Source organism: Mus caroli, unplaced genomic scaffold (assembly GCF_978045245.1).
Source record: "Mus caroli unplaced genomic scaffold, Mus_caroli_1 scaffold_12, whole genome shotgun sequence".
In the NCBI taxonomy this organism is placed as follows: domain Eukaryota; kingdom Metazoa; phylum Chordata; class Mammalia; order Rodentia; family Muridae; genus Mus; species Mus caroli.
Window position 1 is genome coordinate 52,035,560 of NW_028227267.1, and position 26,007 is coordinate 52,061,566.

Consider the following 26,007-nt stretch of genomic DNA (forward strand, 5'->3'; position numbering starts at 1 on the left):
TCCTCTGAGACTCCACCCAGCAGTTGACTCAGACAGATGCAGAGACCCACAGCCAAACATTGGATGGAGTTTGGAGACTCTTACGGGAGAGTTGGGGGAATGATTGAGGGCCCCAAAGGGGATAGGAACTCCACAGGAAGACCAACAGAGTCATCTAACCTGGACCTTTGGAATCCTCAGAGAACAAACCACCGACAAAAGAGCACATATGGGCTGGACCTAGGCTTCTGCACATATTTAGCAGATGTAAAGTTCTGTCTTCATGTGGACCCAAACAACTGGAATGGAGGCTATCTCAAAGGCTGTTGTCTGTCTGTGGGATATGTTCTTCTAGCTGGGCTGCCCCATCTGGAGTCAGTGGGAGAGGTTGCACCTACCCCTGGAGATACTTGATGTGCAAGGGTAGGGGGAATACCCAGAGAGGCTTCTACCTTCTCAGAGGAGAAGGAGAGAGGGGAGGGACTATGGGAGGGAATGATTAGGTGGGGGATTGTCAGGAGCCACCTAGAATAGGCTAAGGCTAGCAGATGCCTTTCCTGAGATGGTCTTCTGTTTTTCCTTTTTTCTTCCCTTCCCTTCCCTTCCCTTCCCTTCCCTTCCCTTCCCTTCCCTTCCCTTCCCTTCCCTTCCCTTCCCTTCCCTTCCCTTCCCTTCCCTTCCCTTCCCTTCCCTTCCCTTCCCTTCCCTTCCCTTCCCTTCCCTTCCCTTCCCTTCCCTTCCCTTCCCTTCCCTTCCCTTCCCTTCCCTTCCCTTCCCTTCCCTTCCCTTCCCTTCCCTTCCCTTCCCTTCCCTTCCCTTCCCTTCCCTTCCCTTCCCTTCCCTTCCCTTCCTTCCCTTCTCTTTCTCCTCCCTTCTCTTTCTCCTCCCTTCTCTTTCTCCTCCCTTCTCTTTCTCCTCCCTTCTCTTTCTCCTCCCTTCTCTTTCTCCTCCTCCTCCTCCTCCTCCTCCTCCTCCTCCTCCTCCTCCTCCTCCTCCTCCTCCTCCTCCTCCTCCTCCTCCTCCTCCTCCTCCTCCTTCTTCTTCTTCTTCTTCTTCTTCTTCTTCTTCTTCTTCTTCTTCTTCTTCTTCTTCTTCTTCCATGGCCTGTGATGGATGAGCTCTAGGAATGAAGGCCCTAAGAGACCTTGTCTCAGGATTGAATCTTGCAGATGATATGCCTTTCCTGTCATTATTAAATTAATGTAATAATTCCTTGGCATTAGCCCACCCTATTGGATAGATTTCCTGCAGACCAACAAAGATGTACTCATTTGTAGCAATGCTATGTAGACAAATAGATGATTTCTTAATTCCTAATAAGTGGTTCTATGGACTTCTTAAGTTTATACTAATACTAATTGAACCTTTTATAGAAAGGGATATAATTAAGTCTTTATGTGTTATGAGCTATTTGCACTAGGATAGGAAGCAGACATGAGATAGATTTACAATCTAGGAAAATAATTGTCTTAGTCAGGGTTTCTATTCCTGCACAAACACCATGACCAAGAAGCAAGTTGGGGAGGAAAGGGTTTATTCAGCTTACACTTCCACATTGCTGTTCATCACTGAAGGAAGTCAGGACTGGAACTCAGGCAGGTCAGGAAGCAGGAGCTGATGCAGAGGCCACGGAGGGATGTTCCTTACTGGCTTGCCTCCTCTGGCTTGCTCAACCTGCTCTCTTATAGAACCAAGATTACCAGCTCAGAGATGGTCCCACCCACAAGGGGCCTTTCCCCCTTGATCACCAATTGAGAAAATGCCTTACAGTTGGATCTCATGGAGGCATTTCCTCAATTGAACCTCCTTTTTCTGTGATAACTCCAGCTGTGTCAAGTTGACACAAAACTAGCCAGTACAATATTTATTTTTAGCTAGTTGCAAAACTATTATCTGATAAAAAGGTCATAAAAGGGAATGAACAATTTATTGTAGGTGCAAGGACAGAAGATAAAATATTGACTGGGCTTATCTATACAAAACTTCAATACTAATGTGACACTAGGCAGATGAGTTGCCTCTTAACTTAGATATAAAAATATAGTTTTAAATTATTAATAAACCTGTTGAGCTAGTGGCAGGTAATCAGTGTTTAATTAGATAACTACTCTTAATGGAAATTCACATATGGAAAACATCTCTGCTGTAACTCCTTATGCAATTTCTGATTTAAATTTATGTTTGAGGTTGTTATGAACTTTTGCAAAAAGATACTTGGGGGGCTGGAGTGATGGCTCAGCAGCTAAGAGCACTGGCTGTTCTTCCAAAGGACCCAGGTTCAAATCCCAGCACCTACATGCAGCATGACAGTTCACAACTATTTGCAACTCCTATTCCAGTGGATCTGAACCCTCACACAGAGATATGTGGAGGCAGAATACCAATGTAAATAAAATTATATATATATATATATATATATATATATATATATATATATATGATACTTGTGAAAGAAAATTAAAATTCAAGGTCCATGACTCATGAGGCTTGCTAGTTAGGAGGGCTTTTGGGCTTAGAGCAAAGAACAAAGGCTGTAAAGTCATCCCAGGAACCAACTAGCCATAAAGATAGGGAAGACATACAAGAATGTCCAGACTGGCCCAACGCCTCCCTATCTCCTGCCCTTCTGACCTAAGTTAAATGTTAACCAGATGCTCTGCTGTTGCCTCGATCTGCACTTACAGTCTGCTGATGTTTAAATGAACCAATCATGTGAAACCGTGCCAATCCTCCCTGTTAATGTTTAAATGAACATGTCATGTGAAACCACGCCAATTCCTCCCCCAGCCCCAGACCCTTTTCTATAAAACCTCCCAGCTTTCAAGCCACGTGGTCGAATCCACTGTCTCCTGTGTGATCTCCGCCATTAAACTACCTCGTGTATTTACATCAAGAGGTGCACGCCGAATCTGGAATTGAGTGGGGGTTTCCCCACTAGGTTCTTTCACTTGGTATACCATGTGATCATGTATCCTGTAAATGTAGAGGAACTAGGAATGATAGAAAAAAGACAAAGTCGAAGTCAGAGAGAACAGAGAGCAGAGCAGAAGGAGCTGCAGAGAGAGCAGGCAGGCCTTTTCTTATCGTGGGACAGTTTTTCTTTTTCTCTTTTCTTTTTAGTATTTATTTATTTTATTTATATGAGTGCAGTGTAACTATCTTCAGACATACCAGAAGAGGGCATTAGATCCCATTAAAGATAATTGTGAGCCACCATATGGTTAATGGGAATTGAACTCAGAACCTTTAGACTAGCAGTCAGTGCTCTTAACCACTGAACCATCTCTCCAGCCCAGCCCAGTTTTTCTTACCAGCAGGGCTTCTTATTGACAAGGACAGGGTTTGTTTTGTTTTGTTTTGTTTTTTTTTTTACAGACTTGGGGTTCTTTCTTTCTTTCTTTTTTTTTTTTTAAAGATTTATTTATTTATTTATTATATGTAAGTACACTGTAGCTATCTTCAGATAGCACCAGAAGAGGGAGTCAGATTTCATTACGGATGGTTGTGAGCCACCATATGGTTGCTGGGATTTGAACTCAGGACCTTCGGGAAAGCAGTCAGTGCTCTTAACCGCTGAGCCATCTCTCCAGCCCCACTTCTAGAGATTTTTAAATCTTAATAGATCCAAGGAATAGGAAATATTCAACTCTGGCTCACTGAATTCCTGGCTTTATGTGTAGTCCACCAAACCTTAATTCACAAAATAGCTTTCCCGTTAGAAATCTTCAGATGTGGGGAAATGTGGAGCCTCACATTTCTTTTTTTTTTTTTTAATATTTTTATTACATATTTTCCTCAATTACGTTTCCAATGCTATCCCAAAAGTCCCCCATAGCACCCCCCCACTTCCCTATCCACCCATTCCCATTCTTTTGGCCCTGGCATTCCCCTATATTGGGGCATATAAAGTTTGCAAGTCCAATGGGCCTCTCTTTCCATTGATGGCTGACTAGGCCATCTTTCGATACATATGCAGCTAGAGACAAGAGCTCCGGGGTTCTAGTTAGTACATCATGTTGTTCCAACAATAGGGTTGCAGATCCCTTTAGCTCCTTGGGTACTTACTCTAGCTTCTCCATTGGGAGCCCTGTGATACATCCAATAGCTGACTGTGAACATCCACTCCTGTGTTTGCTAGGCCCCAGCATCGTCTCACAAGAGACAGCTATATTTGGGTCCTTTCAGCAAAATCTTGCTAGTGTATGCAATGGTGTCAGCGTTTAGAAGTTGATTATGGGATTGATCCCTGGATACGGCAGTCTCTAAATGGTCCATCCTTTCATCACAGCTACGAACTTTGTCTCTGTAACTCCTTCCCTGGGTGTTTTGTTCTCAATTCTGAGAAGGTGCACAGTGTCCACACTTTGGTCTTCATTCTTCTTGAGTTTCATGCGTTTAGCAAATTGTATCTTAAATCTTGGGTATCCTAAGTTTTGGGCTAATATCCACTTATCAGTGAATACATATTGTGTGAGTTCTTTTGTGATTGTGTTACTTCACTCAAGATGATGCCCTCCAGGTCCATCCATTTGGCTAGGAATTTCATAAATTCATTCTTTTTAATAGCTGAGTAGTACTCCATTGTGTAAATGTACCATAATTTCTGTATCCATTCCTCTGTTGAGGGACATCTGGGTTCTTTCCAGCTTCTGGCTATTATAAATAGGGCTGCTATGAACATAGTGGAACATGTGTCCTTTTTACCGGTTGGGACATCTTCTGGATATATGCCCAGGAGAGGTATTGCTGGATCCTCCGGTAGTACTATGTCCAATTTTCTGAGGAACCGCCAGACTGATTTCCAGAGTGGTTGTACAAGCTTGCAATCCCACCAACAATGGAGGAGTGTTCCTCTTTCTCCACATCCTCGCCAGCAACTGCTGTCACCTGAATTTTTGATCTTAGCCATTCTGACTGGTGTGAGGTGGAATCTCAGGGTTGTTTTGATTTGCATTTCCCTGATGATTAAGGATGTTGAACATTTTTTCAGGTGTTTCTCTGCCATTCGGTATTCCTCAGGCGAGAATTCTTTGTTCAGTTCTGAGCCCCATTTTTTAATGGGGTTATTTGACTTTCTGGAGTCCACCTTCTTGAGTTCTTTATATATGTTGGATATTAGTCCCTTATCTGATTTAGGATAGGTGAAGATCCTTTCCCAATCTGTTGGTGGTTTTTTTGTCTTATTGATGGTGTCTTTAGCCTTGCAGAAGCTTTGTAGTTTCATGAGGTCCCACTTGTCAATTCTCGATCTTACAGCACAAGCCATTACTGTTCTATTCAGGAATTTTTCCCCTGTGCCCATATCTTCAAGGCTTTTCCCCACTTTCTCCTCTATAAGTTTCAGTGTCTCTGGTTTTATGTGAAGTTCCTTGATCCACTTAGACTTGACCTTAGTACAAGGAGATAGGAATGGATCGATTCGCATTCTTCTACATGTTAACAACCAGTTGTGCCAGCACCATTTGTTGAAAATGCTGTCTTTCTTCCACTGGATGTTTTTAGCTCCCTTGTCGAAGATCAAGTGACCATAGGTGTGTGGGTTCATTTCTGGGTCTTCAATTCTATTCCATTGGTCTATTTGTCTGTCACTATACCAGTACCATGCAGTTTTTATCACAATTGCTCTGTAGTAGAGCTTTAGGTCCGGCATGGTGATTCCACCAGAGGTTCTTTTATCCTTGAGAAGAGTTTTTGCTATCCTAGGTTTTTTGTTATTCCAGATGAATTTGCAGATTGCACTTTCTAATTCGTTGAAGAATTGATTTGGAATTTTGATGGGGATTGCATTGAATCTGTAGATTGCTTTTGGCAAGATAGCCATTTTTACAATGTTGATCCTGCCAATCCATGAGCATGGGAGATCTTTCCATCTTCTGAGATCTTCTATAATTTCTTTCTTCAGAGACTTGAAGTTTTTATTATACAGATCTTTCACTTCCTTAGTTAGAGTCACGCCAAGATATTTTATATTATTTGTGACTATTGAGAAGGGTGTTGTTTCCCTAATTTCTTTCTCAGCCTGTTTATCCTTTGTGTAGAGAAAGGCCATTGATTTGTTTGAGTTAATTTTATATCCAGCTACTTCACCGAAGCTGTTTATCAGGCTTAGGAGTTCTCTGGTGGAATTTTTAGGGTCACTTATATATACTATCATATCATCTGCAAAAAGTGATATTTTGACTTCATCTTTTCCCATTTGTATCCCTTTGATCTCCTTTTGTTGTCGAATTGCTCTGGCTAGGACTTCAAGTACAATGTTGAATAGGTATGGAGAAAGTGGACAGCCTTGTCTAGTCCCTGATTTTAGAGGGATTGCTTCAAGCTTCTCACCATTTACTTTGATGTTGGCTACTGGTTTGCTGTAGATTGCTTTTATCATGTTTAGGTATGGGCCTTGAATTCCTGATCTTTCCAAGACTTTTATCATGAATGGGTGTTGGATCTTGTCAAATGCTTTTTCCGCATCTAACGAGGTGACCATGTGGTTTTTGTCTTTGAGTTTGTTTATATACTGGATTACGTTGATGGATTTCCGTATATTGAACCATCCCTGCATCCCTGGGATGAAACCTACTTGGTCAGGATGGATGATTGTTTTGATGTGTTCTTGGATTCGGTTAGCAAGAATTTTATTGAGGATTTTTGCATCAATATTCATAAGGGATATTGGTCTGAAGTTTTCTATCTTTGTTGGGTCTTTTTGTGGTTTAGGTATCAGAGTAATTGTGGCTTCATAGAATGAGTTGGGTAGAGTACCTTCTGTTTCTATTTTGTGGAATAGTTTGTGAAGAACTGGGATTAGATCTTCTTTGAAGGTCTGATAGAACTCTGCACTAAACCCATCTGGTCCTGGGCTTTTTTTGGTTGGGAGACTATTAATGACTGCTTCTATTTCTTTGGGGGATATAGGGCTGTTTAGATCATTAACCTGATCTTGATTCAACTTTGGTACCTGGTATCTGTCTAGGAACTTCTCCATTTCATCCAGGTTCTCCAGTTTTGTTGAGTATAGCCTTTGGTAGAAGGATCTGATGGTGTTTTGGATGTCTTCAGGATCTGTTGTTATGTCTCCTTTTTCATTTCTGATTTTGTTAATTAGGATGCTTTCCCTGTGCCCTCTAGTGAGTCTGGCTAAGGGTTTATCTATCTTGTTGATTTTCTCAAAGAACCAGCTCCTTGATTGGTTGATTCTTTGAATAGTTTTTCTTGTTTCCACTTGGTTGATTTCACCCCTGAGTTTGATTATTTCCTGCCGTCTACTCCTCTTGGGTGAATTTGCTTCCTTTTGTTCTAGTGCTTTTAGGTGTGTTGTCAAGCTGCTAATGTGTGCTCTTTCTAGTTTCCTTTTGGAGGCACTCAGAGCTATGAGTTTTCCTCTTAGAAATGCTTTCATTGCGTCCCATAAGTTTGGGTATGTTGTGGCTTCATTTTCATTGAACTCTAAAAAGTCCTTAATTTCTTTCTTTATTCCTTCCTTGACCAGGTTATCATTGAGAAGAGTGTTGTTCAGTTTCCACGTGAAGGTTGGCTTTCTATTATTTATTTTGTTATTGAAGATCAGCCTTAGTCCATGGTGATCTGATAGGATGCATGGGACAATTTCAATGTTTTTGTATCTGTTGAGTCCTGTTTTGTGCCCAATTACGTGGTCAATTTTGGAGAAGGTACCATGAGGTGCTGAGAAGAAGGTGTATCCTTTTGTTTTAGGGTAAAATGTTCTGTAGATATCTGCCAGATCCATTTGATCCATAACTTCTGTTAGTTTCACTGTGTCCCTGTTTAGTTTCTGTTTCCATGATCTGTCCATTGGTGAAAGTGGTGTGTTGAAGTCTCCCACTATTATTGTATGAGGTGCAATGTGTGCTTTGAGATTTACTAAAGTTTCTTTAATGAATGAGGCTGCCTTTGTATTTGGAGCATAGATATTCAGGATTGATAGTTCCTCTTGGAGGATTTTACCTTTGATGAGTATGAAGTGCCCCTCCCTGTCTTTTTTGATGACTTTGGGTTGGAAGTCAATCTTATCTGATATTAGAATGGCTACTCCAGCTTGTTTCTTCAGACCATTTGCTTGGAAAATTGTTTTCCAGCCTTTCATTCTGAGGTAGTGTCTATCTTTTTCTCTGAGATGAGTTTCTTGTAAGCAGCAAAATGTTGGGTCTTGTTTGTGTAGCCAGTTTGTTAGTCTATGTCTTTTTATCGGGGAGTTGAGTCCATTGATATTAAGAGATATTAAGGAAAAGTAATTGTTGTTTCCTGTTATTTTTGTTGTTAAAGTTGGCATTCTGTTCTTGTGGCTGTCTTCTTTTAGGTTTGTTGAGGGATTACCTTCTTGTTGTTTCTAGGGCGTGGTTCCTGTCCTTGTATTGGTTTTTTTCTGTTATTATCCTTTGAAGGGCTGGATTCGTGGAGAGATAATGTGTGAATTTGGCTTTGTCGTGGAATACTTTGGTTTCTCCATCTATGTTAATTGAGAGTTTGGCTGGGTATAGTAGCTTGGGCTGGAATTTGTGTTCTTTTAGTGTCTGTATAACATCTGTCCAGGATCTTCTAGCTTTCATAGTCTCTGGTGAAAAATCTGGTGTAATTCTGATAGGCTTGCCTTTATATGTTACTTGGCCTTTTTCTCTTACTGCTTTTAGTATTCTATCTTTATTTAGTGCATTTGTTGTTCTGATTATTATGTGTCGGGAGGTATTTCTTTTCTGGTCCAGCCTATTTGGAGTTCTGTAGGCTTCTTGTATGTTCATGGGCATCTCTTTCTTTAGATTTGGGAAGTTTTCTTCTATAATTTTGTTGAAGATGTTTGCTGGTCCTTTGAGTTGAAAATCTTCATTCTCATCCACTCCTATTATCCGTAGGTTTGGTCTTCTCATTGTGTCCTGTATTTCCTGGATGTTTTGAGTTAGGATCTTTTTGCATTTTCCATTTTCCTTGATTGTTGTGCCCATGTTCTCTATGGAATCTTCTGCACCTGAGATTCTCTCTTCCATCTCTTGTATTCTGTTGCTGATGCTTGCATCTATGGTTCCAGATTTCTTTCCTAGGGTTTCTATCTCCAGTGTTGCCTCATTTTGGGTTTTCTTTATTGTGTCTACTTCCCTTTTTAGGTCTAGTATGGTTTTGTTCATTTCCATCATCTGATTGGATGTGTTTTCCTGTTTCTCTTTAAGGACTTCTACCAGTTTGGTTGTGTTTTCCTGTTTTTCTTTAAGGACTTGTAACTCTTTAGCCATGTTCTCCTGTAGTTCTTTAAAGTCCTTCTTGATGTCCTCTACCATCATCATGAGATATGCTTTTAAATCCAGGTCTAGTTTTTCAGGTGTGTTGGGGTGCCCTGGACTGGGCGAAGTGGGAGTGCTGGGTCCTGATGATGGTGAGTGGTCTTGGTTTCTGTTAGTAAGATTCTTACCTTTACCTCTCGCCATCTGGTAATCTCTGGAGTTGTTATAGTTGTCTCTGTTCAGAGGTTGTTCTTCTGGGGATTCTGAGTATCCTCTGTCAGCAGACCTGTACAGACTAAGTTCGGCGGAGTCCCGGAGCCAACATGGCGCTCCCTGCAGGGCAGGTCACTGTCCTCCGACTGGGAGGGTGCCGGATGTCTGCGGCCCCAAAAGGGTGCTGCCTCAGCAGTTCTGTGGCTCCCGCCTGTCCCAGAAGCTGTCTGCCTCTGTGGTCCTCACTCTGACCTGTACAGACTAAGTTCGGCGGAGTCCCGGAGCCAAGATGGCGCTCCCTGCAGGGCAGGTCACTGTCCTCCGACTGGGAGGGTGCCGGATGTCTGCGGCCCCTAAAGGGTGCTGCCTCAGCAGCTCTGTGGCTCCCGCCTGTCCCAGAAGCCGTCTGCCCCCGTGGTTCCCACTCTGACCTGTAGAGACTAAGCTCGGCGGAGTCCCGGAGCCAAGATGGCGTTCCCTGCAGGGCAGGTCACTGTCCTCCGACTGGGAGGGTGCCGGATGTCTGCGGCCCCAAAAGGGTGCTGCCTCAGCGGCTCTGTGGCTCCCGCCTGTCCCAGAAGCTGTCTGCCTCTGTGGTCCTCACTCTAACCTGTAGACTAAGTTCAGCGGAGTCCCGGAGCCAAGATGGCACTCTCTGCAGGGCAGGTCTCTGTCCTCCGGCTGGGAGGGTGCCGGAAGTCTGCGGCCCCAAAAGGGTGCTGCCTCAGCGGCTCTGTGGCTCCTGCCTGTCCCAGAAGCCGTCTGCCCCCGTGGTCCCCACTCTGACCTGTAGAGACTAAGCTTGGCGGAGTCCCGGAGCCAAGATGGCGCTCCCTGCAGGGCAGGTCACTGTCCTCCGACTGGGAGGGTGCCGGATGTCTGCGGCCCCAAAAGGGTGCTGCCTCAGCGGCTCTGTGGCTCCCGCCTGTCCCAGAAGCTGTCTGCCTCTGTGGTCCTCACTCTAACCTGTAGACTAAGTTCGGAATCCCGGAGCCAAGATGGCGCTCTCTGTAGGGCAGGTCTCTGTCGGGGGTTCTTTCATTTAGCAATAAAAAGGTAGAAGCTTTCTCCTTTCTCTATGCAATAAAGGTTGGAGCTTATTTTTCATCCAGAATGAGTGAGATTTTCTACATGCTGCTTGGGTTTTGCTCCATCCACTGTGTGTGTGTGTGTTTAAGTATGTAAGTTGATTAGAAAGATGGCTGGGCCTGACTAGAGTATGTGTGTAATGAGTGTATGTGTGTAATGAGTGTATGTGTGTATGAATGTATGAGTGTTTTTGTGCATATTACTTGTGTAAAAATGCTTTATTCTGTGAGGACTTTCTTTAGCTGCCAAGGAGTTAAATAAACTCCCAGCCTCAGGGCCTGGGGCCAGGGAGGACCTGCAGGGGGTGGGGTGGGGGTGGAGGAGAACAAAGGGCCTCTTTTCTTAATCTCTGCTGTTTAACAATTGAGTGTTAATTGCTTGAGGTCTGCAGCTTCTGGTCTCACAATAACTTAGAGGCAAGACAAGTAAAAACCAACCTTTACCTTCCCCAAACCAAATTTTGTCTTCTGCTAACCTTTTATCCTTCAATCGCCTTCCAGACAGAGCTTGGGCAGGTCCCCAGCAGAGGGCAGCAATCAGGATGTAAAGTGAATTAAGGAAAAAAAAAAAAAAAAAGATTCTGAGTTGGCAGTTGCCCAAAATTTGTGAGTTCATAAAATCTCCAGGACTTGGATTTCATCTAAGCTCTTCTCCTTTGGGGACATAGCTATAGAACTGGCTATTTAGTAGGTTGGCAGACTGTCTGGATTTTTCACATCGTTTGTGTTTTTCTGATAGGAACTGGATATGTTAATTCAGACTGTTGGCTGTGTGTGTGTGTGTGTGTGTGTGTGTGTGTGTGTGTGTGTGTGATTTTCTCCAATAGGCTTGAATCCTAAGGTGGCCTTAGACTGGGTGTCTTGGTGTGTCTGAAGGGATGAAGCAGGAGCTGGGGATCTGGGTCTAGGGCAGTGTCCTACCACATCTCAGTCTGGGCTAGGCCCACAGTAATTCTGTGGAGTGGCTGGGTCTGAGGTTAGAGGAGGGTTGTGAGACGGTATCACATTTGGGGTGGGATGAGATCATGATGGTGTGGAAAACCCACCTGAGTAGAGGAACAATGTGATAGGAAACTGGAGGTGGGGCAGGCTTAGATTTCTGGGAGAAGATCACTTGTCTCAGGGTAGCATTGTGGTAAGGAACCAGAGGTCAGCCATGGCAGGTCAGGATCTTGCCTGGTTGGGAGAATTCACCAGAACTGGCAAAGCCATGTTGAACATATCTTTTATTTTTAGATTTTAAAGAAATATTTATTTATTTATTTAATATATATGAGTACACTGTAGCTGTCTTCAGACACACCAGAAGAGGGCATCAGATCTCATTACAGTTGGTTGTGAGCCACCATGTGGTTTCTGGGAATTGAACTCAGGACCTCTGGTAGAGAGTCAGTGCTCTTAACTGCTGAGCCATCTCTCCAGCAATCATATCTTGATTAATCCCATTCCCACCATTGATTAACTGAACTATTAACCAATATCTGGTACTGTAACCCTGGCTAATAACACACAGGGAAGGCAGTAGGCCTACATGGGAAGTACATATACTCCCCTGATGGTAAACTAAATTTACACAGCAGCAAACTTCCTTCCAAATACCCATGCTTTCCCCTCATAGAAGAAAAGGCTCCAGGCCTTACTCAGAGACGCCTCTCCTTCTGATGAATGCAGAGAAGGACAGCGGTCCAAGATGCACAGATAAGTGGTGTTTGTGGGACCCCTAAACAAGTCACTTAGCCCACCTCTTCTAAGGCTCAGGGAACATTAAGGTGAGAGCATGAGGAGTATGTGAGACCTGGAAGACAGGGGGGAAGGACTGCAAATTCCAGTCTCTAGACTGGATATAGTTCACACCAACTGTAGTTTCCAGCACTGGGCCCACATAAGACTAGCCCAATCAACAACCAGTCAAGGAAGAGGGAGGGACTTACAGGGGTCTCACTCTTTATCTCTTGAAATATTGACTATTGATAGTTTCTGGGAGGGGAGGAGGAAGTCACTGTCTTTAGCTGTGTATCCACTGCCAAGCCAACCAGGCTCCAATAGATATATGTAAACTCAGTCACACAGATGGTCATTGCTAACCTTAGTGGGTTACAAAACTAAGCACACAGACAAGAACATGAGAGCAAATGCTGTGAGGAGAGCCTAGGGTGTCCAGGGATGGCAGGGAGGTGAGAGGGGTTGAGAATGTTCACTATGCATGGAGTACATGGGGAAGATTGTTTTAAAAAGGTATCAGGCTGCCCCCATGACGAGGTACAGAAGGTGACTAAGACAGTAGTCATTGAGTGGATTGCTCATGACTCTAAGTTCACACCAGGGCTCTGAGCCCACAGTATACTATATGAGAGCTGCTGGCCTGGTCCCATTGCAGAAGAAGTGAGTCTACAAACAGGCTTGAACATTCAACCTTTTGGTCCCTTTCTAAAGTATTTGATCTGCATACTGGGGCTGTCCTGTGTCATCTCCTGAATCTTTTTGGGCAAGGTGAAGAGAGGTGGCTACAGTTCTGAGATGAGGTGACAGCTTGGTAGAGAGGCCTTGCTGGAGTTGGACCAGGAGGAGTCTCAGAGAACAGTGGACTTCTCAGGACCATTGGCCTTCCTTAGAGGAATGAAGAGAGTGGGAGGTAAAGGTTTTTGATCTTTTCCAGCCTTGGTAGTCTGCTAAATGTGAAGAATTAGAAAGAAAGAAGGCACCCTTGTCAGACAAAGGCAGGACTTTCCTGTCCTGACAGCACTGGCCTTTGTGTGTACTGTTATGATGGGGTCAGTGCACAGGTATTGTGGAAAAGGTTTATGAGAGCAACCAGGAGACAAAAGAGGGTGAAGAAGAAGGTGGTGTATAAAGATGTTTAATCTCTGCACTCATGGAAGAGAGTGATGCCATTTCTTTCCTGCAGACAGATTTCTTTATTAAGACTCAGGATGCTGGACTCTGGCCCAGTCACAGCTTTGGCATTTAAGGATTGTTGCAGGAGTTTCATTGTTTTCTGAATCCAAGGTATTAATTGCAGGTTCCTATGAATACCTAAGGAAGTATCCCAATACACAAGCAATAACTGATAATGCCCTGGGCCACTCTGTCACAGACAAAAGAGTCCCCCAGAGTCTTCCTGTGGACAGAAAAAGGAGAAGTCTTAGTAAATACCCTCTTATTGCCTCTTTCCAGACCCATTTTGCCCCTGTTCTTCTCTGTGCCCACTTAGGCCTGGGTTTCCAGAGGGAAAACACTAAGTGAGCCCATTGACCTCCACCCAGGCATAGAGCTGAGGCCTTGGTTTATCACCTATCGCCTTGGTCTAGTCCACAAGGTTCTGAAGATTAGACCACTTTGCTTCTCCAAGTCCAAATCAGTGAGGAAAGAGAAAGAAGGCATGTAACCTCCCCCCACCCCCCTCAGCCTGAAACCTGGCTGATCAAGTTTCACTGTTAGCACAAAGAGAGCATCAGGGGTGGAGCCTGCCACCCTATCGTTCTGCCACTCCCACTGCTGCTATCTGCCGCCTAGCTGTTCCGGAGCCAAACACATGGTCACCTGAAACTGGGCTCCAAGGATGATTTGGCGGGAATGGGCCCTGTACTGGCTAATTTTGTGTCAACCTGACACAGCTGGAGTTATCACAGAGAAAGGAGCTTCAGTTGAGGAAATGCCTCCATGAGATCCAACTGTAAGGCATTTTCTCAATTAGTGATCAAGGGGGAAAGGCCCCTTGTGGGTGGTGCCATCTCTGGGCTGGTAGTCTTGGTTCTATAAGAGAGCAGGCTGAGCAAGCCAGGGGAGGCAAACCAGTAAAGAACATCTCTCCATGGCCTCTGCATCAGCTCCTGCTTCCTGACCTGCTTGAGTTCCAGTCCTGACTTCCTTTGGTGATGAACAGCAGCATGGAGGTGTCAGCTGAATAAACCCTTTCCTCCCCAACTTGCTTCTTGGTCATGATGTTTGTGCAGGAATAGAAACCCTGACTAAGACAGGCCCCTTCCCCTTCTTCATAACCCAGTGTCTGGGAATAGTAAAATTGAACCTTGAGCAGACTAGTTGTTTTGGTTCCATTCTCTCTCGCACTGCCTAGATCCTTCTTCTCTTCCAGATTCCAGGATGCCTCCCAGGCTAGAACCCAGACATGTGGGCCGCTGGCCTGCTGCAACAAAGGCAGGAGACAGGGAATCCCAAGCCTATGGAGGGGACCCCAGTGGGTCCTCTACTGAGGAGGTTACCCACCCTACTTGATACCACAGGAGGGAGCACACAGCATACTCACTGAGGTCAGGGCCTCTGACTCTGTCACACTGGCTCAGGAGCTGGGGAGATTCCCATAGCAACAATGGTATGCTAAATGAGCTTCATGGAGGCGTGGGAAAATGACTGTTTGTGGTAGCATAACTCCACAACAGCCTAGAGATATGAAAAAACCATTAATAGATTGGTGGCTAAGATGTCTGCTGAGGCCTGGGCTGATGCTGAGAACTGATAGTCAGACAGACAGACAGACAATATTAGATAGTATTTCAGAATCATAAGAGAAGTATTGCAGAAATACATAAGAGAAATTACCCAAACTGTGAAGGCTTCTTAAACACAATCATCATTGCCAAACATATGATTCTAAACAATCTCTCAACAATTAGACAAACACGTTTGAGCCTATCCTTATGTGAGCAGGGCACATCCCTGTGAGTCCCACTCCCATCTCTGGTTTCTGGGTGCGTTGGGAAAGGACTGTGCCATCCTCCACATGGCATTCCTTAGGAATGTTAAGATATTCACCGAGTTCATCGTAGTCTCCTCACAATCCCCTGCCTGCTCTCTCCCTTCCGTCTCCAGCAGTTTCAGAGTCTCTAAAAGGAGACACCTTTTCCTGTTATTATGGGTGAATAGTTTTCCTTTGAAAGGTAAGATTCCCAAGAGACTAGAGGTAAGGATCAGTGCTATGTCCCAACAAACTAGGACCCCATGCCATGGGCTTGGAGCTGAAGGTCTCCATTCATTGCCTCTCATCCTCCATGTGGTGACTATTGACAAGGTGATGGCTCTGTTTTTGTTTTGTTTTGCTTTGCTTTATAACTGCACAGGCATCTATCATTGTTCAAAAGAAAACGGGAGTCAAGAAACAAAATTTTGGGTTGGACTTGTTATTATGGTTATAGATTAGGTGTTTTTTTTTGAAATTTGAAGATGTTTTTATTTTGGGTTTGAACTTCTGTACATCACTGTATTCCATGAAACCATTAGGTAGGATTGTATTATTCTAAACATCCACACTCAAGTTGGATGCTACTTAGGGAGCCATTCTGTGTGATCATTTTTTTCCCTCAGCCCACTTCCCTTCTAATATATGGAGAAGATTTTCCCCCTTCCCCAGAGATGGATCAGCCAGATGCAACAACCTTACTCAGGAAGAGAAAACTGGACATATGAAATATCACTGACCATGGATAGTTCTCTAAAGTCAATGTTCTTAAATTTATTTCCTACTCTGAGGCAAGAGTGTACAGTAGGTGCTACCTCCTGCACTCTAATCCCAATGAACCCGATACCATCAGTGTGACATGACTGGGTTTCCTGCAATAGACATTACTGCCCCTAATGATGTATGCTGATGTGTTTCCCAGATTCTTAGCTGCCAGGCATGCGTCATTTGTAGCAACAATAAAACTACACCAAGAGCATCTACAGCTAGATTCAGCACACATTTAAGTTTACAATAATCCACTGTAGTTCTCCAAGATGTGAATAGATATCCTGAAAGGAGATATAGCCGAGATCACCTTGTCTGCATTATTCAATAACACGTAGCCACACTGTCCTCTGATAGCTCCATGTATAGCATTGCCCTGGTTTCCTTTTTGGTAAGGAGAGACAGTTGTGAAGTTTTCCACTAGTTTCTATCACAATGTCCCCTCCTGATTCAGCCAACCACTATGGGGATGATACCAGTTGGTGACTATGCCTCTCCTATATCTGTCTTCAGGAATTGGAAAAAGGGACTGTTTGTTTGGAACCCAGTGTGTTTACGACCTCCAAAGCCTGTCCTAAAACTGAGGCTTCACAGAAGGATTTGAGGTCTTTACAAAGTATTATCAGGTCAGATACAATGCCCAGTAATAAAAAATATTGATTTACTTTTCTGTAATTCATATCACTGTGCTTTGACAGACCCTTGTAGTTCCGAGGAAGCAAAGGGAGGAAATACAGAAGGGTAGAGTTGGTGCCAGAACTTTCCTCAATGGTACCCAGTCTCCATCATGCGAAGAGATCTGAGTTGTCAGGTCCAAGAATGGAAAACTAGTTGCGCCTCTATATGGCAGTCAATGAGTCTTTTGTCAGACCTAGATTCTTTCTGTAAAGCTCTATGACTCTAGAACTTTGTTTCCAACTGTGTGATTCATTGAGATGCATAGTTTTTAGTCTGCACAAGTGCTTTTTTGAGTGGCTACATTAATCTAGCTGCATGATATCTTTTTACTTGTAATTTCTTCACAATAATTTATTTTCATCTTTCAGAAAGGAAATAAAAGTTTTCATTATTATGTAGACCAAAGATAAAGTCTAAAGCCCAGAATTTTCTTTGCCTATGGTCTTGAGTACTTAGACACAGTGAGGAAACACTGTACACTCTTATGATCTGTGGTTATAAATACCTGGTCACACAAAGTCTTACCTTGCATTGCAGACACCCATGGATGACATTGTTTAAGTGGCAGGTTTGCTCTTCTACAAGACCTAGAAATAATCTCACCCCTATAACTATGACTTTTTATCACTTACAACAGGATCTGCAAAGCCTTTAAATTACATCTAGATTGGTGAACAAAAACAATCCCCAGTTCTTCCTTACATTGAGGATCTCTGTTCTATAAGGTCCAGCCATGAGGGAAAGCATGTATGAGCAATTCAACACATGGGATCAGTTCTAAGGTCAGTCCCGATGAGCTTGTGGACAGGTGAGCTGACTCTATTGGGCCTTCGTGTTTGCTTTCTCTTGCTTTGTCTTGGCAATCAAGAAAAGCAGCCTTCCACAGAGAAAGGTTATTAGAGGGGAATTTGGTAGTTACTCTTTTGAGACCAAATTCTGATATTTCAGTGGCTGTGACACTCCGGAAAGGCTTGGTTTCCTCAACTGTAAAATAGAACCAGCAATAGCCAGGGATGGCGGGGTCTTAAGAAAGTAAAGACCAGAAAAGTGACAATATGTCAGTTATTCTAAAATGCACAGAATTCCAAATTGTTATTATTTAAGCAGGAATAATTTTTTAAACCAATGGTACATTTCTGTGTAACTGTGAGCCATGCTTAATTTCCAGTGACACATGAAAAGATGAAAGCTCCAAGTCTCAATACTGATCTGTACACATTTGATATTGTTCTCAGGCAAGGAGACTCTCCACATATAACTAGCAATCCTGAGATCCTCTGTGGAACACAGAGGGGGTACTTTAAACATTCCATTGTGTTTTCTTTTCATCCCCCTGGAATGAAAAGAATAAGTTATAGAAACCAACTTAAATGTATGATCTTCCTGTTCTGTAATGTCCTGAAAGTCCATTGAGTTCTCCCTAAATGTGTATCGCAACATCTATCAAAGGGGCTGTTAATATGACTAAATCAGAACATGCATTTACAGCAGCTGTTCTCAACCTGTGGGTCATGACCCCTTTAGGGGTCAAATATCAGATATTCTGCATATCACATATTTTACATCACAATTCACAACAGTAACAGTATTATAGATATGAAATAGCAATGAAATAATTTTATGGCTGGGGTCACCACAATGTGGGAACTGAATTAAAGGCTCACACCATTAGGAAAGTTGAACACCACTGATTTAATTAAGGTGTTGGTTATGCCTCATATGCTGTGTATTCAATATGCTTCAAATCTTTCTTCTCTCACAGCCATTCTATCATCTCTGATTTATTTGAATAAAGATGAGATGCCCTCACACTGGTTAACACAAACAAGAACCTTCAGGCTAAAGCAGCCCACCACCAGTTTTTGTAAATAAAATGTACTTCCTCTCACCCATATGTTCACAAACCACAGACACCTGTGTTACAGGAACGGAGTTGAGTCTTTACACATATGCAGCATGGGTCTATAAGCTGACAATAATACCTGGATGCTTTCAAGAACAGTTCTATGATCCCTGATCAAGGTTGCCCTCCCTTTGTGTTGCTCTCCTTCCTCCTGGGAGCCACTTTGAATGGTGCAGTCACCACCTCATCATGGGATCCAGGAGTCTCATGATCAGGCCACAGATTCAACACCATCACAAAGCAGAGTTGTGAGAATTTTTGATAAAAAAAAATAAACCTTGACCAAGGCAGACCTGTGGTTCCCAGCCCTGCCTTTCTCCCACGTTGGAGCTATAAAAGCAGGAACCAGGACAAGAACACACCAAAATCTCTCTCCAGGCTGCGACTGACACTGGCAAGATGCAGGCCTTACTATTCCTGATGGCACTTCTCTTGCCTTCTGGGGCTGGAGCTGGTGAGTTTGTCTTCATCTCCCTAACCTCTGAGTTTTCAGAAACCGACCTTAATATCTTATCTTTGGTAACAGAGACCCTAACATGAGGTAGGATCTTAACCTAACATAGTCCAGGGGAAATCTGTAGGTCAAGGAAGAATGAAAAACTAATTCCCCTTCATCAAATTACTCTCTGTTCTGATGGGCAGCTCTTCTGTGGCCTTCCCTTAGTGTTGAGGAAGACAGGATGAGGGTGTGGAGAAACGCCTAATGGAATGGAAACCCAGAAATATGAATGGGCATTGTGTTCTGAATGAAGGATGATGGTGGACAGGGAGGACTGGGGAGGAAAGATCAACAGGAGAGAAAAAAACCAAAGGACATGTGGAGGAGCCTGAGCCCCATGTGAGGTGGGGTGAGCTTGGAGCAGTTGCTGGGCCTTAGCCCTATCTTTCCCTGACAGTGCTGTGTTGGGGTGTTCCACAAGTTTGTGACTAGGGACTGGGGGTTCTGTGTTTCAGAGGAGATTATTGGTGGTGTTGAGTGTGAACCACACTCCCGACCTTACATGGCCTATGTGAATACCTTCAGTAAGAAAGGTTATGTGGCAATCTGTGGTGGGTTTCTCATAACGCCCCAATTTGTGATGACTGCTGCACACTGCAGAGGAAGGTAAGAGGCTTCTCTTCCTGTGAGGAAATGCAGGAGCCAGAGTCCCAGAGCAGCAGAGGCCTGAGGAAGTTTCAAGATGGGCTCTCCTTACACAGAGAGGAAAAGGGAGCACAGGGCCACACACTGGGCCATCTCATGTGTGGTGTTCATTTTCAGAGGTCAGAGCTTTACCAGGGCTCTAGTCAGGAGGAAAACTACAGCTCTGGCTTGTCCTGGTGTCAGCAGAGCTCAGACAAAGGCTGGAGTGTAAGTCAATGCAGAGTGCCCATCAGCCATGGCCAAACCATGGTTTCAATCCAAGTACTGGGGGTTGGGAGTGGGGAGAATTTTCTGTCCTGTGTTTCCCTGAGCCACGTCCTTCTGGCAAGGCTGTGGTCCTGGGAGCTCCATCTCAAGACTCTCTAGGGGCTCTGCCCTGGGATAGAGAAGAAAGACGCTGGTGCCCCTCTCATTGGAAGGAATCCTACCCCCAAGACCAACTCTTTTCACTGCTGCGTTTCTCTTTCAACAGAAGAATGACTGTCACCCTTGGAGCTCATAATGTGAGAAAGAGAGAATGCACACAGCAGAAGATAAAAGTTGAAAAATACATCTTGCCTCCAAATTACAATGTATCTTCCAAGTCCAATGACATCGTACTACTGAAGGTGCCCTTATTTCTCTTACCCATCTCAAGTCTTCCATCCTTAACTCTCCACCTGGCTCAGACCTTCTAAATTCTCTCTTGTCCATTTCCTTAGAACTTAACCTCTGAATTCTATGTTGTTGCTGCCCCAATGGGAAAGAACCCATGGCCAAGCATCCTTTTTTGGTTTGACTTCTTTTCTCTCTTCCTTCATCAGCTTAAAAAGCAAGCTAACTTGACTTCTGCTGTGGATGTAGTTCCCCTGCCTGGCCACTCTGATTTTGCCAAGCCTGGGACGATGTGCTGGGCAGCTGGTTGGGGGCGAACTGGAGTGAAAAAACGTATCTCACGTACCCTGAGAGAGGTAGAACTGAGAATCATGGGGAAAAAGGCCTGTAAAGCATATAGGCGTTACAAGGATAGCCTCCAGATCTGCGTGGGCAGTCCCAGAAAACTGGCATCAGTATACATGGTGAGTACACACCTGCTTTTCCTCCCTTCATCAGGCAACAGCATCAGAGGAGGAAGTGTGCCGAGCATTTCTCCATGGCAGTAACCAATGCCTGTGTTCTTAGGCTGCTATCCCTTAGGGAACTGAAATTATCCCTCTTGTTCCCATCTGCCTATGCCAAAGCCCTTCCTTAGCCTTCCCATGAAGCTCCAGAATAGAAATGAAGGGAACAAGGGAAACAGTCTCAACACTGGGACCAAGCTAGAGGGAGCAAAATCAATCATTAAATTCCTAACTTAAAACCCGAAGGGAGCCTGGAACCCTTACTACCCTATGGAGTTAGCTATGATTGGGGGGGGGGTCTGTAGTTGGGGGAAGGTGATCTATGCTCATAGTCTGATTTTTCTCACCTACAGGGAGACTCTGGAGGACCTCTAGTGTGTGCTGGGGTGGCCCATGGTATTGTATCTTATGGACGCGGAGATGCAAAGCCCCCTGCAGTCTTCACTCGAATTTCCCCACATGTGTCCTGGATTAACAGAGTCATAAAGGGCAAGTAGTGAAAAGCCTGACCTGTGTGTGTCAGAGTCTTCAAGCCAGAGCTCTTCTGATAACCCTTGGGTTCAACAAAGCATGTGTCCATCCTGTCACCTGCTACCCTCAGCATGTCCCCCGCCTGACCCCAGTCTGCTTCCAGCGTGTCCCCAAGATGATCTGAAAAATAAAGTCTGAGATGATGGACTGTTCCCTGTAATGCACCTCAGTAAAGACCTAACCTTCAGCAGCTGTGTGACTCCACTCTCGGCTCTAAACACTCAGCCCCTCTCTATGCTCAATGAAGAATTGACTTGAGCTACTATCTTGTCATGTTTGCAATCTCAGCTACTGGCATAGGGTGTGACACTGTGGATTACTGAATATTAATTAACATGTATGGCTGTGGACAGTAAGATTTCACATCCAGGGTAATGTGCACTGTTCTATTCTTCCCTCCACTGTCCTGTCTTCTCATCTTCTCCCTCCTCGTCTCTCAGCTCTTCTGCCCACAAACCCCATGCCTTAGTCACTCATCTTTCCACACATCATAGCAGACTCCATGCCTAGGTCAGACATGGCTGCTGATCCTTGTGTCCTCACCACCTACCCTGCCATCACCATCCTCTCAGTATTGCACCTGCAGCTAGAGCAGAGCCTGACCTCAGAGGGTCATGGAACATGACTGTGGCTGCAGCAGTCATAACAGGAGAGCATCAGAACTTTCTGGAACCAAATACAGGGCAGAACTAGCCCTGATGGGAAGAGACCATCTAGTACTTAGCATGTACTAGTACTTGGCATGGTGGCTCTAGACCTGCATCTGAGCCACACCCATTCAACTGTCATCTTCCTCAAAGATCCAGGCTTTCAGAAGGATGCCTGAGTTAGGCGAACTTCTAAGTGGCCTGCTCTCCTCTTACAAGCCAAAGCCCCCATTGTCCTTAGTCAAGGGAAACAAGGCTTTTACTACAGGGTTCTGTGGATTCTGAAGGGGAAAAGACCACACATGAGGTCTGCTGTGCCCTAAAGAGGCTTAATATGATGGGCAACGTCCTCTGGCTACTACTATACAATAAAAACTGCTGCCATGACCAGCCCCAGACTCAGCACCTTAGCCCTCCCCACAGCCTGCAAGACTCATGTCTGGGTTTCCAATATTAGTGCTGTTCAGCACAGAATGTAATGTAAAGATAGCTATCAAATACATGACTGACTATAAGTTCAGTTCTAACTCTATGGGGGCAGGGAGCAAATATGGTTTTATACAACCTAAAAGAATCCTTCAACTATAGAGAATCCATGTTGGATTAGGGTTACATGTGTGACTATTTATGGTTTCTAACTGTTGTTCTTACCTGTGTAACTAAATGGGTCTTTTGTCACCTTGACTTAGATTGGTGTGATTTGGGCACAGTCTCACTGTGTAGTTCAGACTGACTTTCAACTCATGATCCTTCTGCCTCAGCCTCCTTAGTGCTGGGACCCCAAGCACACTCCACCACCCCCGGCTTACACAAAAGTCTCAAAATTTGAAACACAAAGCAAAGACTGTAGCTGTGTCTTTTCTAAGCAGATGGGAATACTCACTAACCTGCAGCTGAGGGCACACGGCCTCTTTCCCCACAGTCTAAGAAAGTCATGTACTTGGGACAGTCTTCCTCCCTGAAGATGGGCAACTGGAGGTGAAGTGAGAGTGATTGCCCCACCCTGCAGCCTGGCCCACAGTAATAGGGGAGCAGGTGGAGACTACTGAGAGCTGGGCTGAGGGCACAGGCTGAATGGCTTCCAGAAAGGTCACCTGTACAGAGCAAACCCCAACACATGGTCCCCTGGTGCCAAAGGAGCAGTTGGTGACCAAAGGCTCCAAAATCAAGACAAGAGCCTGATCCCCACCACAGTGCTCATTCTTATGCATGTGTTGGATTATGAATTATGGATTGTGCACAGGAGGAGATGGCCCAGTGCATTTTGGGAACAAGAGAACAGCCATGGTCTCTCAAAGTCAGCAAAGGAAACACAGAGAGAAGAAGATTTCCCCCAGGTGGGTACAGTAGCAGTGTTGGGCAGCCTAGCTTAATAAAACCTCCCAGTGCACTGTTAGCTGCAGATACACACTGAGGGTGTCCATAGGGAAGATCAGCTCAGCCTACAGTAGCTGAAGAAAGCATCCAGGAGGTCAGCAGGTGCTCACCCAAGCTTTGCAAAAGTGGAAACAAACCCAGAAGTCAGAGACTATGGGTCAGTCTTTAGACCAAAGCAATTGCAGTTGAGAGGAATGTGCAGGTCAAAGCCCTAAACAATGACTGAATGGGATTTACATTTTGGAAACAAAAATGCTTGCAATGAGGAGAATCCAGTCTCTGGTGAGCCAGGTTTATTACTCTCCTGCAGCAGGTGTTACCACCTGACACCAACTGTTCTCCTGCCATCCAAAGGAATGATTTTATCAATTATTTTGTAACTAAAATATTTTAATAAGTGCAAAAACACTTTTAGGAAGGAAGGAATGTGACTTTGTGTCATGTTTAAGCCTAAACAATTTTTGAGTTTTGCTTTATTCTGATTTATTTTATTAAAGGTCTTGCTTGGAGACCTGGAACAAGTACCACAGTCTTGCCTTAGCCTTCCAGGTACTGAGGTCTGCGGAGTGCAATGCTTTTCACCCTGTATGCAAAAGTACTAAACGGTAGCATGTAGCCACCTTTGTGCACCAAACAGGTCTTTTTTTTTTTTTTTTTGGTTTTTCGAGACAGGTTTTCTCTGTGTAGCCCTGGCTGTCCTGGAACTCACTCTGTAGACCAGGCTGGCCTCGAACTCAGAAATCCGCCTGCCTCTGCCTCCCGAGTGCTGGGATTAAAGGCGTGCGCCACCACGCCCGGCAACAGGTCTTGAGCACCTTAATTACTCCTGGTGCCATATTACTGAATTATTCCCCCTCCCCTTTTTGGTGCAAAAGCTAGAGGTTCATTTTCTGGCTCGTTGTGATCAACCCTCAATCAGTCTCTCTAGGCAAGTGACGAGAAGGAGACCCCGAATGCCTATTACAAGCAGTTTTTATGTTTTTTAGGGGCACAGGTTACATCAGCAAGGTTACAATTCAAACTTATTGGCTAAGCATATTGACCTCTAAATCTACTGGCTAGCAAGCGTGACATGCATTTGAACTCTATCTAGGACTTTCCAGAGAGTCAGGTGACTGTCAGTCAGTACATTCTGAGATTTCTTTACTCAAGAATGTTCCTGTGGCCAGGTGGTGGTGGTGCATGCCTTCAATCCCAGCACTTGGGAGGCAGAGGCAGGCGGATTTCTGAGTTCGAGGTCAGCCTGGTCTACAAAGTGAGTTCCAGGACAGCCAGGGCTATACAGAGAAACCCTGTCTCAAAAAACAAAAAACAAAAAACAAAAAAAACCCAAAAAACAAAAAAAACCCCAAATATATAATATATATAACATATATAACATAAATAACATATATAACATAAATAACATATATAACATATATAACATAAATAACATATATAACATAAATAACATAAATAACATATATAACATAAATAACATATATAACATATATAACATATATAACATATATAACATATATAACATATATAACATATATATACATACATACATATATATATATATATATATATATATATATATATATATATATTTCTGTGGGAGAATGGAACTTGGCCTAGCCTTGACCCCAGGAGGGAGGGAGAAGTTAGGTGAATGTGGGACTGGAAAAAGCCCTTAGGGTCCCTCATTCCCCCCCTTATTTTCTTGTACAAACTCCAATTCTGGAGCTATGCTCAGGGGTCTTAGGTAACTAACTCATATTCTTCAGGTCCTGGCCTCAGAGTCTCATATTGTTGGCACAGGACCATCAGCTTCACTGCTCCTATTCAAAAGGTTTGATCAATTCACAATGTGATAATGTATACAGTATATGCTCAAAATTTCAATCATCTGTAACATTGTAAGGCTGTTGGAGAAACTGAACTATCAAAATAGAAATGTTGTAGAATGAGTTCAGCACTGGCAGGGACAGTGGCAACCCAGGAGAGATTTCCTTCCTTCCTTCCTTCCTTCCTTCCTTCCTTCCTTCCTTCCTTCCTTCCTTCCTTCCTTCCTTCCTTCCTCCCTCCCTCCCTCCCTCCCTCCCTCCCTCCCTCCCTCCCTCCCTCCCTCCCTTCCTTCCTCCCTCCCTCCCTCCCTCCCTCCCTTCCTTCCTCTCTTCCTTCCTTCATTTTTCCTCCCTCCCTCCTTACCTCCCTCCCTCTGCCTTTTCATTTTCCCCTCCATCCTTTCTGGTCTACTGCCTCCTCTTTGAGACAGGCTTTCATGCAGTCCAGGTTAGACTTCAACTCCATATGTAGATGAGGACTTGCCATGAATCCTGCTCCTCCAGGCTCTGCCTTTCATGTGCACACTACTATGTCAAGTTTAGGATTTGTTCCTTAGGAAATAACTCAGTGGTCACCTTCTCATCACTCTCCTAGAGGGACTGTTGAGGGTTGACCCCAACACGCCAGAAAATAAACTTCTTGCTTTTGCATCGATCTGCATCTCAGTGTCTCACTGGGGGGCATCTTGAAGTAAGTACCACTGTTTGAGGGTTGGTGTCTTTCATTTGGGGGCTTCTTCCGGGATTCTAGGAGAGACCTCCCCCCACCCTCCACCCCTCCCAGTGACCACCGACTAGGCTGACAGGGGAGGTGGAGACTGAGCTCAGCAAAG

At 44.3% G+C, this 26,007-nt stretch overlaps 1 protein-coding gene across 3 annotated transcripts; it reads left to right on the plus strand.

Moving 5' to 3' along the window:
• The first annotated feature begins 18,945 nt into the window (after positions 1–18,945).
• Positions 18,946–21,287, plus strand: LOC110288188 (mast cell protease-like protein). 3 transcript variants are annotated; one of them, XM_085828978.1, is made up of 5 exons: positions 18,946–19,000; positions 19,501–19,651; positions 20,163–20,298; positions 20,494–20,748; positions 21,144–21,287. In XM_085828978.1, the coding sequence occupies exons 1-5, from the start codon at positions 18,946–18,948 to the stop codon at positions 21,285–21,287; spliced, it is 741 nt and encodes a 246-aa protein (XP_085685104.1). The 3 variants fall into 3 exon arrangements, with proteins under 3 accessions (XP_085685104.1, XP_085685103.1, XP_085685105.1); XM_085828977.1 differs by having other exon boundaries at positions 20,494–20,745; positions 21,138–21,287; XM_085828979.1 differs by having other exon boundaries at positions 20,494–20,739.
• Positions 21,288–26,007: the final 4,720 nt, after the last annotated feature.